Genomic DNA, 17,167 nt, shown 5'->3' with positions numbered 1-17,167 from the left:
GGCACGTCGGCTATGTGAGAGGTAGCCATTAGTGCTCCGATTGGAACGCTTGAAGCAATAAGCGATCCGTGGGTCTTGGTGGTTGAGCGTGAGCTCCCACAATACCTCTTTTCCAAAGAGATAGAGGATATCTACGAGGCGGAGATCCTTAGATTGTTACATGATGTAGACCCTGACGTTCCATTATAGGAGCTGACTCAACAGTTCAATGAGTCCCTACACATCGCTGCAGGTGTAGCCTTCCCACACTCATGACCCACACAGAGAGCCTCCACTGGGGTGACATCTCGGAATAGCTGGTATGATGATGAGTGCCATGAGACCAGAGCACGGCTACAGAGAGAGATAGTACTGGGTCCACTACCCACAGACAGGCAGAGATACTCTTTAGACACTTGACACTGTGGAAGAAGAGAACATTCTTGGCCTAGCTAGAGCGAGACCTATATTAATTATTATTGAGCTAGGACTCTAGAGAGGCTTGGAGGCTTTTCAGAGAGCATTGCCCGACCACACCTATTACGTTCACCACTGAATGGGAGGAGTATGCAGCTAGTCATTATACTGTGGAGGATCAACCACCTCTTCCTAACCCACTTGAGCCTTGTCCAGAGACCACCACTTTCTTTACAGAAAGTAGGGTCCGAGAGGCCATTGACAGACTTAGCAGAGGAAAGACACAAGATCATGATGGATTAGTAGCCGAGCACTTGATCCATGCTAGAGATTTGGTAGCAGGATTCGTAGCTTGCATGTTATACAAAGCCATATGTGAAGGCCTACCAAAAAGCTGGAGCACGAACACTATTGTACCTATCCTCAAGTCAGGGGACCCTACTCTACCCAGTAACTATCGGACTATCATGGTTGGCCATACATTGGCTAAGTTATATGCTTCCATCCTTGAGCATGAGTTAAGCAGGTGGGCAGAGAGGTGGGGTCTTAGAGCATAGGGATAGGCTGGCTTTAGGAGAGGCTTCTCCACATTGAATCACATCCTTACACTCAGAGCGATCATTGAGGAGGGAAGGACCCATGGCCGACGGACCTACTACTGCTTTGTGGACTTCCGCAAAGCCTTTGACAAAGTACCGAGAGACAGGCTGATACATAGATTGCATACCATGGAAGTACCGAAAGAGCTCAGTTGGGGTATTTTGGCGCTGTATTAGAGAGTTGTGGGTAAAGTCCGGACACCTAAGGGCCTTTCGACACCTATTTACTCCACCATTAGGGTGAAGTAGGGATACCCCCTCTCCCCGACATTATTTGGCCTGTACATTGATGGGATTGCTAATTATATTTCACATGAAGGAGATAGAGAAGCTCCACTAGCTGGCACTTGGATACCTCTCCTATTGTATGCAGATGACATTGTATTGATAGTTGACTCTCCAGAGGGTCTACAGAGACACTTGGGATGCATTACCCTCCTATACTTTGGATAGTGGACTTTTAGCGAACCTTGGTAAAACCAAGGTGATGGTATTTAATACTACACCGCAGTGGATCAAGAGATTAGCACCTAAATTCACATATGGATCCGAGGAGCTGGAGTATGTGGATTCTTATATATACCTAGGTGTCTTATTCACAAGGCCCACCTTTTCTATGCGAGAGGTAGTAGACACTAGATTGACTCGCGGATACACAACACTAGGTGGTTTGGAGAGGATGTGCTCATAGGTGCAATTCCAAGAACCCCGCACCAGGCTATGGCTCTTCGATACATTGGTCGCATCCACACTACTTTATGGAGTACAAATATGGGGGCCTAGTCTTGACCACCATAGCAGATCAGGGCGCACTTATGACGGATGGAGGTCGATGGAGAAACCCCTAGTGTCCATGATATCCACGATGATCAGATGTAAGGCCTCAGTGCCACATGAGATCATCAGAGCCGAGCTAGCAACTACACCAATTGTGGTAGAGACCCTCACCTGATCGGTCACATACATAGCCTATGGGACTTACCCAGACACAAATATGCATGGTTGGCCCTTGAGTCCTCTAGGCAGCTTGCCAGAGAGGGTGATACTTCATGTTGGTATGCACAAATGTCGGTCTGGTTTGAGCTACATGGCTTTAGCATGGACAAGTTACTCCCCTTTCACTACTCCCTTGATGCACCATCTCTTGATCTGAGCAGGTTAGAGATTCGCAAGATCATTAGGATGGATCTTACCCAATTGGATATCAGGCGGACATGGTTGATGCTAGGGCAAGAGCTAGGGAGTAGAGACAAAGATGGCTTTCTACTGCGAGCATTTCCTTCATATTATAGATGATGGATTTATTGATCGCTTGAGATACATGGACACCCACCTTTCCCATGGGATCAGATGTACTATTGGCTAGTCGCGCACCTCCTCACATCAGCTAGAGATTGAGATTGGCAAATATAGATCCACCCCACCAAAGGAGTGCATATGCCAGATATGCCAATTAGAGCCAGAGACAGTGGAGTATTTTATTTGCCGCTGCCCAGCGTATTATGAGATCTGTGGTCATTTCCACTCTCTTTAGAGACGGATTTGGACCACTATCCAGAGTCATGGATTTTACCGATTAGCGATGCCTTGGCCTCTTTCTTCTTGAGATACGACGGCTTTGTGACATGCGCCTCAGGAGTACAGCTGCTCCAAAACTGAGGCCCTTCACAGAGGCAGCTCACAAACTTCTTTGCAAAGGAGACTCAGAAGACTTCAATACAGTTACAGCCACAGTCCACACGAGAGCCTCTCTCACTGCCGTAGTCCACACATAGACAAGGAGTACTAATTGATCGAGCCGTTCAACTTAGCCGATCCAGACGTCCTAGGCCTCGACACAGACACCGACGACACCTTCATAGGCAGATACAAGGGATTATTGCTCAGGCTAGAGCTAGGCCCTCTATACCCACATGAAATTGTACCATTTGGAGCTCATTGTTACTAGATAGAGCTCTATGTTTTACACACAGCCATAGTTAGTTTCCGTTCTTATTTTGCTTTGTGCTACATATTTTGCCCAAACACTTTGTACCATCATACACATGATTATAACTCATAGTCTCATAGGTCATTTTGGCCTTTTGTAGACATTAATATATCATTTCATTTCTCTCTGAGTCACTCTCACTCCTCGAATTGTTGCTCACTCCTCCAGCTGAGACCACAAGCATTAACTACCAGTTGCAAGATTGACACACGACAATCAGCTTGCGAATGCTCCAACAGTCGTGCAAGAGTTGAGCATCCAGCAGTCGTGGACTATTCGTGCAGGAGTCCACCGTCCAGCAATCGTGAACCAGTCCAGCATCCAATAGGCATGGCCTGACCATCGCGGAGCAGAACAGGCAGGTGGCAGTCTTTTATCAGAAATCCGTTTTTAAAAAATCAGAAATCTCTCTAATTTCTGAATTCTTTTCCCCTAGCCTTAACAAGAGTTTGTGCGTGGAAGTACAGGTCTCAAACTTGTGGAAATTTGAGCTTGAAAATTTGGGGTTTTTCCCGGATTTGATCTTGTCTATGCTTGGCAGTGACATTCAGGTCAAAATTTGCAGACATTGTGCGTGTTAACCTCAATCAAAATGGGGATTTTGCCAAATTTGTTGGAATTTCACTCTTTCGAGTAAAATTTCCTGACATTGGACCCCGAAAAATTGGGGCTTTTCATATTTTGATGAAATTTTGCTCAGCTGGGTCAGATTGGCTGACATTTATGCACAGTTGGATCTGGAATTTTGGGATTTTGTGCAGAATTTGGTAAATTTCTGCAGTATTTCCCGTGTGGTGGCTGGTTTATGTATAAACAACAAAGATTTATTTACTGTTTGAGGAAGAAGAACAATGTGTTTGCTGGTTCAGCTTGTGTTTCTGCAGTCCAGAGCATTTATTCTTGTGCTCGTGATAAAAATGGTTGCAGCTTCTTCCAGTTCAGACATCAAGAGTTTGATAGAAATCAAACGGATTGATGGTCATGGCTTTGACCTTTGGAAAGACCATATGCAAGGCATATTGTTCTTAAAGGATTGTGAGGATGCTTTGCACAAAGATAAACCCGCACAAATGTCTGATGTAGATTGGGCCAGAGTTAACAAAAAGGCTGTGGCTTACATAAAGATGGGTGTCACTGATGACATTTTGATAGACATTAAGGGTTTAGATACAGGTTATGCAATATGGGAGAAGCTGAAAACTACCTATGAGATCACCACACCTATTAATTAGGTGCATCTAATGTGCAAGTTGGTGAATATGTGACTGATAGAGTCCAAGCCTGCAGCTGAGCACTTCAGTGCATTTACAAGCATTTTACATTAGCTCAAGGATGCAAATTTGGATTTTGATGATAAGTTGAGGGCGATCTTTTTGATCATGACACTGCCTAATTCTTGGGAGACCTTGGTGGTTTCTCTTAGCAATAACCCCAATCTCTCATATAATGATATGAGGGGTTCAATCTTGAATGAAAAAATTAGACGTATGTCTAGTAGAGAAGGAAACAACTCAGCTTATGATGTAAGAGGTAGGGCTGAAAAGAAAAATGCAAATGCTAGACAGAGAAACAAAAGCAAGAGCAAAGGAAAGGAAAAGAGTGACATTACTTGCTATCACTATGGTCGGAAGGGCCACAAGAAGGTTAATTGCAGGTACTACAAGAAGGAACAAGAGAGAAAGAAGAATGCAGAAGAAAGAGGATAAAACAGATGCATCTGAGGTAGCCAAAGGCAAGGAAAAGGCCAATGTGGCCTCCAGTGTAGTCATAGAGGAGCTTTTGGATACAGAGGCTTATGTATTATTTGCAGTTGATTATGATGCCATTGTATGTCATATGCAGGACATACAAATTACCAAGGCTGATGTGATTGATGCACTTTTGTCAGTTGATGATGGTGCCACTCAGACTTGGATTGTAGACTCTGGTGCCTCTTTCCATGTAACTCCTTGCTTGAAGTGTTTTGCTATGTTCAATGCAGGCAGTTATGGAAAAGTGTACCTTGGAAATAACCATGCTTGCAACATTGATGGGATTGGCACTGTACACTTGTCTTTAGATAATGGGCAAGAACTTGTGTTGACAGATGTCAGATATGTGCCTGGCATAAAAAAGAGTTTACTCTTCGTTGGTCGACTTGACTTGCATGGCTACACTACATTGTTTGGTGGTGGTTTGTGGAAATTGAAGAAGGGTTCCATGCTGATTGCAAAAGAAACCAAGAAGGGCACCTTGTATTGTTTGCACTGTAAAGCCTTGAATGGCAAGTTCCTTGCAGTTGCTGAAATTGGTTGTCATTTGGAGTTGTGGCATAAGAGATTAGGCCATATGAGCCAGAAAGGACTTGATGTCCTTACCTCTTTGAAGAGGGTTGATGGAAAATGCTCTAAACTTGACTTTTGTAATGACTGTCAATTTGGAAAGCAAATGAAAAATTCATTTTACTCTGGTGTCTCTCGTAAGTCCAATATCTTGGACTTAGTGCATTCTGATGTATGTAGTATGCCCGTGAAATCGTTGGGTGGTGCTACATATTTTGTTTCTTTTATTAATGATTTTTCCAGGAAGATTTGGGTTTGCCTATTGAAAAAGAAAAGTGAAATGTTTGCTGTTTTTAAAACTTTTCATGCATTTGTGACCACTTAGACAAGTAGAAAACTGAAATGCTTGAGAATTGATAATGGGGGTGAGTTTACATCTATTAAATTCAAGCCCTTTTGTGACTTGCATGGAATTAAGAGAGAGGTTATAGCCCCTTACAACCCTTCTTCAAATGGGGTGGCTAAAAAATATAATAGGACATTATGTGAAAGAGTGCAGTGCATGCTGTCCACTGCTAATCTCCCTCATGAATTATGAAAAAGGTCAAATTTCAGAATTTGCAGCCACCTATTACTTCAGATAATGAGCCTTATGGTGCTGTACCACAGGCTGAAACTGATGATTAGCCGGTTATTTTTGAGTCAAATGATGATGGACAGCAAATAGGAGCACAAGGAGGTCATGGACAGCAAGATAGACTTTGCTGATTATGAAAATGCAGGTGCTGGTAATGAAAATGAAGGTGTTGTACAGCATGAACAACATGCTGAAAATGGCTTATAGCAGCCAATAAATGCTGAAAATGACATACCTCTAGATGTAGATCCAATTCTTGAAAATGTAGATCATTGGGTATGCAGGTCTACATGCGTAAGAAAGCAACCACATAGGTATGACCCCTCCTTGCATTATTTGATGCTTACAGATGAGGGTGAGCCTCTTACATATAAAGAGGCCAAGTCATGCAAATTCAGCAGAAAGTGGGAGCTAGCTATGCAAGAAGAGATTAAATCTCTGTATGCCAATGATACTAGGGATCTTGTGTCGTTGCCCAAAGGAAGGAAGCCTCTTCCAAACAAATGGGTTTACAAAGTAAAGATAGTTGATGGGAAACCCAAGTACAAGGCAAGACTGGTTGCCAAAGGATATGCACAAAAGGAAGGGATTGACTTTCAAGAGGTCTTCTCACTTGTTGTAAAAATGACCACTCTACGTGTGCTTTCTGCTCTCACTGTTGTATTGGACTTAGAGCTATATCAAATGGATGTGAAAACAACTTTTTTGCATGGTGACATTGATGAGAAAATCTACATGAAACAGCCCAAGGGCTTTGTAGTTCCTAGAAAAGAGCAGATGGTGTGCAAACTAAAACGCAGCTTGTATGGGTTGAAGCAAGCATCACGGCAACGCTACAAAAAGTTTGACACTTTATGCTCTCTCATGGGTTTACACGCAACCATGTAGATCATTGTTTGTACATGAAAAAGCATATAGATGGCAGCCCCATCATACATGTTTTGTATGTGGATGATATGTTGCTAGTTGGGAAGAGAAAGACTAGCTTGGATGCTCTCAAAGATCAGCTGAAATCAGCTTTCTCCATGAAAGATTTGGGAAATGCAGAGCATATATTGGGCATGAGAATTTGCAGGGATAAAACGCAGAAATTGCCGTTTTTATCTCAAGAAAAGTACATTGAAAAGATACTGGACAGATTTAACATAGCTGAAGCTAAGCCTTTTGGGATCCTCTTACCTCCATACCTTAAGCTTAGTAAAGCCAAGAGCCCAAAAGATGATGTGGAAGCAAATGCTATGAAGGGATTCCCTTATGCATCAGCTTGTGGCTCTCTTATGTATGCTATGGTTGCTACTCGTCTAGACATTGCTCATGCAGTGGGAGTTGTTAGCAGGTTTATGTTAAATCCTAGCAAAACACATTGGGAGGTTGTCAAGTGTATTCTTCAATGCCTAAAGGGTACACAAAGAAAGTGTATTTGCTATGGGTAGGATGCACTTGAGTCTTGGTTTGCAGCGTTATTGTGATGCAAACATGGCAGGTGACTTGGACCCTCATAGGTCCACTAGTGGGTATGTCTTTACAGTTGCTGGTGGGGCCATTTCTTGGTGTTCCAGGTTGCGGAACATTGTAGCAATGAGTACTACTAAAGATGAATAAATATCAACTTACTGAAGCTTCTAAGAAAGCTATATGGTTGAGCAGACTTGCAGAGGATCTCGGCCTGTCTATGGGTACTGCAGTATTGGGATGTGATAGCCAGAGTGTTGTGTATCTAGCTAAGAATGCCATGTATCATTCACGGAAAAAGCATATAGATGTGCGATATCACTTTATCAGACAAATTCTTAAAGATGGTCTAATCACATTGACTAAGATCAAAACACAAGACAACCCTGCAGATGTTCTCACTAAAAGTCTCAGCAAAGCTCAGCATGAGCATTGCATACAACTAGTGGGAGTTGGTTAGAGATTCACTTCGTACCTTTAAGTGGGAGGTTGTTGGGATAAAGGCCCTTTTTCACCTCCATGTATAGTACACGTATATTATTTAGTTGTACATGTGAATACACCCTTACGTGCCCTAAGTATAAATACATTTTATTCTTTGTGTACCAACAACATTGTTGGTACACCAAAATCTAATCGTACTTTCACTCACTCACTCTCTCTCTCTCTTAGTCACTCTCACTCGAACTGCTGCTCCAACATCGTGCACATTCTACTTATCACCCACAGTTATATTTGTCGCATCCGCAAGTGTTGCATGGGTTGCACACATGTATTTGTGATTAGATTAGCATAGGCTTGGTCTATATAGACTAAGATACAACCATTGCTATGAGGATTGACTAGCCTAGATTCCACAAAGGAGGGTAGGATGCCCAAAAAAGGGTACAATTCCTTATTCATAATGGTGGAAACCCTAAAACGCAAAAGGGTCACAAACCCTAAAACGCAAAGTGGAGCACAAACCCTAACCCTAATCCTAATTTGTCTATATATGGGTGAAAGGTCTCAGTTGTATTTACCCTTTTGGTGCATCCATGTTGCGCAAGCTCTATCAGTGCAACTATAGAAGCTTTCTATTCTCTTCTTCTATTTTATCATCTTGCTTCCATTGCTAAGAGTGAATGAGAGAGAGTGAGTGAGAAACTAAGGGAAGGTGAAGCTCTTCGTTGTCTTCTTGTCTTTCTCTTATTCTCTATTAGCTTTTCAACTCGTTGGTGTGCTTGGTAGTGGATGCAAAGAAGCGATGGCATTGGATCTTGTTGATCATAGTCGTGGAACTATCTTCGAGCCTTCAATCTTTCAGACTACAATGTGGGAATATAAGTTGGTGAGTTCACTACACCTCAAAGCTAGTTTTGTGTTCTTGCTTTCTTGGGATAGAGAGGAGGATGCATGGTTGGTTAGCGGAGTGTTGAGAGACAAGGTAAGAGATTGTCACCGAAGTGAGTTGCAACTTCTGAAAGAATAAAAGTCAGTCCAAAGTCCCGACTATGGGTGTGTTTGGCTCAACACTATGCAACCTAATCTTGATTATCGAGTGGAATTAGACTTGGAAGTTGGTTCCTTGTTCAAAGAAGCAAAAAGCGATTGGTGTGAAGTAGGTCTATAAGACCAAGTATCTTGCAGATGGGACCTTGGACATGCATAAGACACGAGTCATTGCCAAGGGATTCTCTCAATGGGTGAGTTTGAACAACTTTGAGATGCTTGCACCGATAGCTCGAATGTCCACTATTCGAGCTATCTTAGCCTTAGCCGGCATGTTTACAAGTTGCGAAAGGCCCTCTATGGCCTGAAGCAAGCTCCTAGGGCTTGGTGTCAAAAGATAGATTGACTCTTCTTGGATAGTGGCTTTCATCAATCAGATCATGACCCCAACCTTCATTACAAGGTTGAGGAGGACAGGTGTGTCTTGGTTATCACAAGGAGTGACACATAGGAGGTTGGTCGAACTGGGAGATATTGAGATAGGAGTTTAACATGATGAATCTTGGAATCCTACACTTCTTCCTTGGTTTGTTATCAGATGGCATAGACCATCTTCATCTCCCAGCATAGGTACATTTTCAAGTTACTCTCCGAGTTTGGTATAGCCAAGTGTCTATTTCTTGCCCTATGGACCCAAAGGAGGATTTTGCTTCTTCGTCTTCTCCCTCTTCTTCCTCGAACTCGCTAACTTTTTGCAATCCTTACACAAATGTCCCTTCTTACCATAGTGATAATACTAGGCCTTCGACCTCTTCTTCATGTCAACCCTCTTTGAAGTCGTAGGGGCCTCATTGGAACCACTAAATTGTCCCTTCTTACCACAAATAATACTAGGCCTTCGACTTCTTCCTCGTGTCGACCCTCTCTGAAGTTGTAAGGGCCTCATTGGAACCACCAAACTGTGATGGAAGCCTCCCCTGTAAATGCAAAGACGTCTTATGCTCAAGGAGCATCAAGAAAAGTACAGGTGTTGATGCGTCTGAGCCCACAAAGCATTGGCTACTACATCAAACTCCAGATAGAGCTTGTAGAGCATAGGTCCCACAAGATGAGCCTTTGGAAGAGTGGACTACATGTGTTGGAGCTGATCCTGTACTTGTGGGACACGAAGCAAGAATGACTAAATAGTGTCCTTCAGCTCCAACTTCATCTGCTGGAACTATCCATAAAGGATAATGGCATGCATGGGTGAAGGAGCCTTGCGCAACACTTGAAGCTTCACCCAAATCACGGGAGAAGTCCTGAAGGCAGCAATTGCCAGAAGAACCTCTTTGGAGATGTAACAGAGAAGGGCAGAATATACACACACATCATTAGTATGCCATGTGAGCACAACTTCTTATAATGGTCCTCGTCAAAATCAATTGGACAGGTGATGTGGATTCAAGATGGCGGTCCATTACAAGAGAAGGGCAGAATATACACACACATCATTAGTATGCCATGTGAGCACAACTTCTTATAATGGTCCTCGTCAAAATCAATTGGACAGGTGATGTGGATTCAAGATGGCGGTCCATTACAAGTTATGCCTTCTCCCTTGGATCAAGAGCTATCTCTTGGAGCAATAAGAAACAACCTATTATGGCCCTTTCTTCTATAGAGGCTTGGGTATTGTGCCCTTTGTTCTACACCTATTGAGGCAATTTGGCTCCATCATTTGTTGGCAAAGATTGGCTTTCCCCACACAAAACCTAGGCACTGCACGTGGGCAACCAAAGTGCCCTCACTCTAGCGAAGAGCCCAATGTTTCATGATCGCACAAAGCATGTTGAGGTTTGATATCACTATGTTCGAGAGCGCATCATGGATTCCAAGTCGGCAGTGGCCTACTATCCCATAGAGGACAATGCTGCGGATCTCTTCACCAAGCCTTTGCCCAAGGATTCTATGCTTCATCAAATGAGATTGTTGGTTCTTCACACACTCCCAAGATTTGAGAGGGGGTGTTAGCCTGCCTATTTCCGTCATGTCAATCTGTCATCTCTTGGTTGTGAGCTCTTGTTAGAGTCTAACAAAGACATGGGAGGTTTAATGTGCATTTCTGGTTCATTTTCTGCATTTTCCATCCTATCATGATCTAATTGACATTGTCTACTCAGCTGGCATTTTTCCCAAGTACATCTTAAAAGCGTGCCAAAAAAAGTCTTGTTTTGGCACATGTTGGTCCCTATAAACACTTTCCAACTCAATGCTTGAATGGAAAGATGACACAAAAATAGTTACTAGGACCACATTGTTTTAGTCCAGAAAATCTCAAAATATCTTCAAAATGTGGCATTCTTAAATTGTCTTCAGTCTTCTAATTTTGTAAACCCATAGACTACATAGCTTTCTGTTTCCCGCAATGCTTGTTAAATCTGATAGTCCTTGCTGAATTTGCCAGCACCTGCATGGCATTTGAATGCTGTTGGACATGCCCATGTGAACTTATTAGGCTCCTTGTCACATCACACCATCCTCATGCCTCAAGTTGTGTACCAGTTCTCATATCCTTTGGCGGTCGAATTGCTCAAGATTGTCTACAAGTTAAATGAGTGCAATATCTAGAACACCTTGTAGCAAGCTGGAAGGACTACAGACATATGGCAAGTATGAAGCAGAGTTGAGAACCAGAAAGATAATGATGATAGCATAGAAGCAATTTAAGTACAAACATATTCAAGTCACAGAAGTCCAAGGTAATCATACTATGACAAGTCTTCTGTTATAACTAAAAGGAGGTATCTTTATAATTGATACCACTGTCCTTCTCATGCATTTTCTCTCTCCACGTCAGCAGTAAATTTCAGCATCCCATGCCTGCAACTGTTGTGCAAAATTCTATATTTTATGCAAAAGAAAGTGGTGGTCTTCATATGATGATCACAAATCACAGCTTGTAGTATGACATAACAGAGCATGACTGTTAGATGACACTTCAGCACACTAGAAGAAGCAACTTACAGCAACAGCACAAGCAGCAAGCCCTGCCCGTTCTCGTAAATCTGTCCGATAATAATTCGTCAAATATAAAAAGGTCCCAAAAAACCATGCAATGGGAAATATTATTCCTAAAAGGAACCTGCCATCAAATAAGCATTTGAACATCATCTTTTCAGTTTTATGCAAAGCTACACCATCAGTTCTATAGTAACAAGCTAAACCAGATACCCTTGAACAATGACATCAAGAAAAAGCAAGGGATCATAAACAAACAACAAATCCCATAAAACTGGGCATACTTCAAGGCAACAATTTTGCATTTGGAATCTGCAACAGCCCTCTTATAATTGTCTCTAAAAGCCAACCATGATCAAAATCGAAACAAGTCCAAAAAAGAGGAGAGAATTGGATGTATAAAATAGATATCCTGCATTAGAAAATATAAAAATTAAGAATTGCAATCTCTCATGTGTTTATTATGATATGTGTGGGACCCACACGTTGACTCTTGATAATGGTCTCTTTGACTACACTACTGCTCTGATCGTACCACAATCCATCACTGAATATTAACTCTTTATAAATGATAGAGTATTGATTTGCATTGCAAACCTTGTTCCTAAGAGAGATACTTTGTGAATGCTTCAAACCAAGGCATCAATGCTGCCTACCACAGAGTGGTGATTGGTAGCTACACAATCTCCACATACATTACCCTCCTTATTCATTCGAGTTGCACTCAAATCGTTCCAGCCCTATCATAAGCATATGTCCACTATGAAAATGTATAACATTTGAATGAGTGGATATCAAATCGTTCCAGCCCTATCATAAGCATATGTCCACTATGAAAATGTATAACATTCGAATAAGTGGATATCAATTGGATTAGCACCAATACAAACAATGAGGTAATCCCAACATTTCCCCCACTCTGTCTCCAACAAGATTGGCAACTTCAGGGGTCATTGCTTCTTAGTGCTCTTATTCATCCTTATTTTTCTTCAAAAGGTTGGCTCACATGTCTTTTTCATGTGACAGTTCTCTGTCAAATAACAAGCCAAAGAGGAGTGGTTGAACAAAACTGGATGCTAAATGCAAAGTGTGTAATCAAGAAAGAGCAGTGAGCAAAACAGTGCTGCATATGCTGAGCTCGTCTCCACAATGACAAGTTGCCCATGTATAGGCATAACCATGAGGAAAATCTCAAAAGACAATGGGTGGCCATCCCTTTCAAAGCGATCTCGGTGATGCACTAGTGTCTCAGAGGGGGCTTCCCAGGATCGTGAGAAGCTTCTTCATCGGCAGTCTTCATCAATGAACTTCATCAACATTGGCATTCCTCATGCCACCGCAGGATCCGTTTCTTCTTTGGCCTTCCGGCACATCCAGGATCTAAGAGGGGATGCTAGCAATCATGATTTTCATGCTTTGTCATCTCTTACATGTGAGCCTTAGTTTGAGTCAAACGAGGACTTTGGGAGCTCTAACATGTCTATCACTTGTTTTGATGGAGGAGGTAGCTCATTCTAGAGTAGCCATTTCATTGCCCTTTTGTGCCTTTCCTCCATTCTTCCACACCACGTGTCCTAGGATACATCCATCCTTCACCCAAAACTGACACTTCAAGCGGTTCAACGAGAGACGGTATAGTCGACATCGTTCAAAGACCGCTCGAAGTCTAAGTGTTCCCTCCAAGTAGAGTGAACACACAAGTCATCCACGAAGACCTCTAACTCCTTCCTCAGTATGTCTTTGAATATTGTACACATCAGTCGTTGGAAGGTAGCCGGCGCATTAGTCAACCCAAAAGACATGACTATGTAGGCAAAGATGCCCCACTCCACTCAGTGGCAAACGCGGTCTTATGCCTATCATTAGGATGCACTTGCACTTGATTGTATCCAGAGAAGCCATCCAGGAAATTGTAGGCCTCTTTGCCAGCTACTCTCTCAAGCATATGCTCGGTATACAGCAATGGATAGTTATCTCTCTTTGTTGCCGTGTTTACCTTCTTGTAATTGACACACACTCTAATCTTTTCATTCTTCTTTAATACAATGATGATGGGGAAAACCCAGTTCATGTGTTCAATTTCGTAGATGAATCCTGTGTTGGAAAATGGCAACCAACTATGGAGAGAGAGAGAGAAGAGACAATGACAACAAGAGAGTGAGCTAAAGCAAAAAGAAAAGAGTGTACTTGCTGGAATGAAAGATAGAGTGAAAGTATAACTTATGTTTAGGTCAAGGGTTGACCTAACTAGCCTTCCACCAACTAACTAGAGTTAGGTTTATTTTACTCTAGAGCCTAGTGTCACTACTTTAAGTTTCTAAGACACTAGGTGTACACACCTTACATTGATACTTTAATAAGTGTCCACACCACACAAATTACATTGGGTGCTGCCCATAGAATCGACAAATTCAAACACCCCCCTACAGTGCCAATGTGATGAAATACAAGGATAATCAATCACCAAAGGGTAACAAGTTTAAGGACTTTTGAAAAGCCTCAAACTTCTCGTGTGGTAGTGCCTTGGTGAAAATGTCTGCAACATTTTTTTGTGTGGATACATACATCAATATGATCTCTCCTACATAGCATCTCTCTATGACATAATGGTAATGCACCCCTATGTGTTTCGTGCGAGCATGAAAGACAGGATTTCGTGCTACTGCAATACCACTCTGAATATTAGAAAGGATGGGTGTCGGACCCTCCAATGGTAAATGTAGATCAGCCAACAATCTGCGCAACCATACACATTCCACTGTTACTGTGAAGGCTGCCCTGTACTCAACCTCACAAGACGAGGTAGCCACTATAGGTTGTTTCTTGCTTGGCCATGCAATGCATGAACGGCCTAGAAAGAAATAGTGTCTACTAGTAGACTGCCTAGTGTCTGTATCACCAGCTCAATTTGAATCACTGTAAGCCTGTAAGTGCAAGTCTTTCCCCTTAGGAAATAATAATGCATGTGACTGAGTACCTTGCAAATATCTGAAGATCCACTTAACAGCTTGCCAATGTATGGTCCGTGGGCTATGCATATACCTGCTCACCTGAGATACTACATATTGAATATCAGGGCGTGTGCTGCAAAAGATAAATAAGACAGCCAACAGCCTGGTTGTAAATTGCAACATTAGACATCTCTTCACCATCATGCATAGACAGCTTTAAGCCTGGCTCTATAGGAGTGCACATAGGTTTGCAATCTTGCATACTAAACCTGTGTAGCAGCTTATCCACATATTGTGACTGTGACATGATGATACCATGCTGATTTTGGGTGAATTGAATCTCCAAATAATAGTGTAGGCAGCCCATATCTAACATAGCAAATGCATGTTTTAATTCAGCCTTAAAATCTGCAATTTTTTCTTCTATAGATCCAATGAGCAGCATGTCATCTACATAAAGAATGATAATCAACAAGTTCCCCCTCCCCCCCCCCCCCCTCATTCTTAATGTATAGAGTGGAAGCAGTTGGACTATTTTTGAACCATTTGGTCAAATAAGCATAAATTTTGGAGTACCATACACAAGGAGCCTGTTTGAGACCATAAAGAGCTTTATGCAACTTGCATACCATGTGCTCTTTTCCTTTAACCACAAACCCTGGAGGTTGTGACACATAAACATCCTCATGTAAATCTCCATTCAAGAATGTTATCTTAATGTCCAACTGATATACTTTCTAGCCATAACTTGTAGCCATAGCAATCACACATCTCACCGTACTCATATGGGATGTAGGAGCAAAAGTTTCTTCATAATCTATGCCCTTCTTCTGTGCATAGCCTTTTGTTACCAACCGTGCTTTGTACTTGTCAATTGTACCATCAGCCTTGCGTTTGAGTTAAAAAACTCATTTTGTGCCAATGGCCTTCTTACCAGGTGGTAAATCTACAAGATCCCATGTAGAGTTAGTGGCAATAGAGTCTGCTGAGCTTCGTCCAAGGAAGTAGGCTCATCATCCTCCAATAGTGAACTCACAAACACATGCTCATCACAATCATCTACTTCCGTAAAATCAATCAAATGTGCCCCCCCTACATCATTTGCTGCATTTCTGGCAGCCCTTCTAGTGCGTTGAGGTACAAGAGCATCCATTTTACTCTCTTGGGGAGCCAGTAGCAGCCATCTTGGGACTGTTTTGGCTGCATTTACAGCAGCCCTTTCATGTTGTACTGCTTCTTCCATTGCATGTGGCAAACCATCATCGATACCTTGCTATTCTGGAGCATATGGTGCAGCAATAGCTTGCCGTATTAAGTCTATCCTGCCATTTACAACATGCACAAACTCCAAAGTAAGTAGCAAAAGACCCTCAAAGACATCACCAATGTCGTGAGTGACTGGCATTTGAAATTGATCATGTGAAAATGCAGCAGTTTCAGCAAATAGAACATTCCTACTGACAAAGAATTTATTCGTGCGTGGGTCATACAAGCGATAGCCCTTGCTCTCCGAACTTTAGCCAATAAATATGCATTTTATAGCCTTGTTATCAAGCTTCCCACGAAGCTCTTTCGAAACATGTTAGGCTATGCAACCAAACACCTAAAAGTAGTCTACTTAGGGTTTCTTGCCATGCCAAGCTTCGAACAATGTGATCATCTTCAGTGCCCTAGTGTGTGCACGATTCAACACGTGATTTGCACATTGAAGGCCTTCTAGCCAAAATTTATGAGGTAGCCCCTTGCTTTTTAGCATACAATGAGTCATCTCCATAAGAGACCAATTCTTCCTTTCAGCACCAACATTTTGCTGAGGAGTCATTCTAACAGTGGCTTGATTCATAATGCCATGATCAAGCAAATATGTCTCAAAAGAACGATACATGTACTCCCCCCCTCTATTTGTGCAAGTGTCTACACTTTTAAGTCAATTCGAGCTTCAAGCTTTGCAACAAGATGTTTGAAATGCATGAACACATTGGATTTTGCTTTTAGCCCATACACCCATGTATACCGAGAGTAGTCATCAATAAATGTAAGAAAGTACTGATGGCCTCCAAGTGCACGTTTCCTCATGGGACCACAAACATCAAAGTGAATAAGCTGCATTTTTCGGACAACACGCATTGCACCATCCTTTTTGAAGGTAAATCTATGTATCTTGCGCAAAATACATCCCTCACATGCATGAGGAGGTGGAGTCTCCACTGGAGGCAATGCATCTGCCATATGATACCTCTAAAGAGTCATCAAACTCCCAAATCTCATGTGTCCATAGCGGGCATGCCATAGCTCCGCATTTTGCATAGCGGGCGAAAGAGTAGTAACTGCTAAAGCATCATGAGACTATCTGTCATATGTATCCAACAAAAATAGACCCTTATGCAAGGTGTCGGACAACCTAAGTGCATAATCCATCTCTCTATCTCTAACAATGCATTTGTCATACT

The 17,167-nt window shown here is 42.3% G+C and overlaps 1 protein-coding gene across 4 annotated transcripts in view; it reads right to left on the bottom strand.

Annotated features, from left to right (window-relative positions):
- LOC148026398 (large ribosomal subunit protein eL20z-like) overlaps window positions 1–17,167 on the bottom strand; it is a 98,309-nt gene that overhangs the window by 9,689 nt on the left and 71,453 nt on the right. For 3 of the 4 annotated variants that reach the window (XR_015692769.1, XM_087690444.1, XM_087690442.1), the window contains exon 4: window positions 11,773–11,890. Coding sequence is in view for 3 of the 4 variants with exons in the window: in XM_087690444.1 (XP_087546570.1) it covers window positions 11,773–11,890 (118 nt within the window). In the remaining variant the exon portion in view is untranslated. Of the gene's footprint in view, window positions 1–11,431; window positions 11,635–11,772; window positions 11,891–17,167 lie in introns of those variants that run through there. The other variant, XM_087690443.1, reaches the window with a different exon arrangement.

This window comes from Lygodium microphyllum, chromosome 13, assembly GCF_053477565.2.
Source record: "Lygodium microphyllum isolate KBCC chromosome 13, Lygodium_microphyllum_v1.1.10, whole genome shotgun sequence".
Classification (NCBI taxonomy): Eukaryota; Viridiplantae; Streptophyta; class Polypodiopsida; order Schizaeales; family Lygodiaceae; genus Lygodium; species Lygodium microphyllum.
The sequence above is the reverse complement of the archived record's forward strand: the minus strand, read 5'-3'. Positions and strand labels throughout refer to the sequence as shown.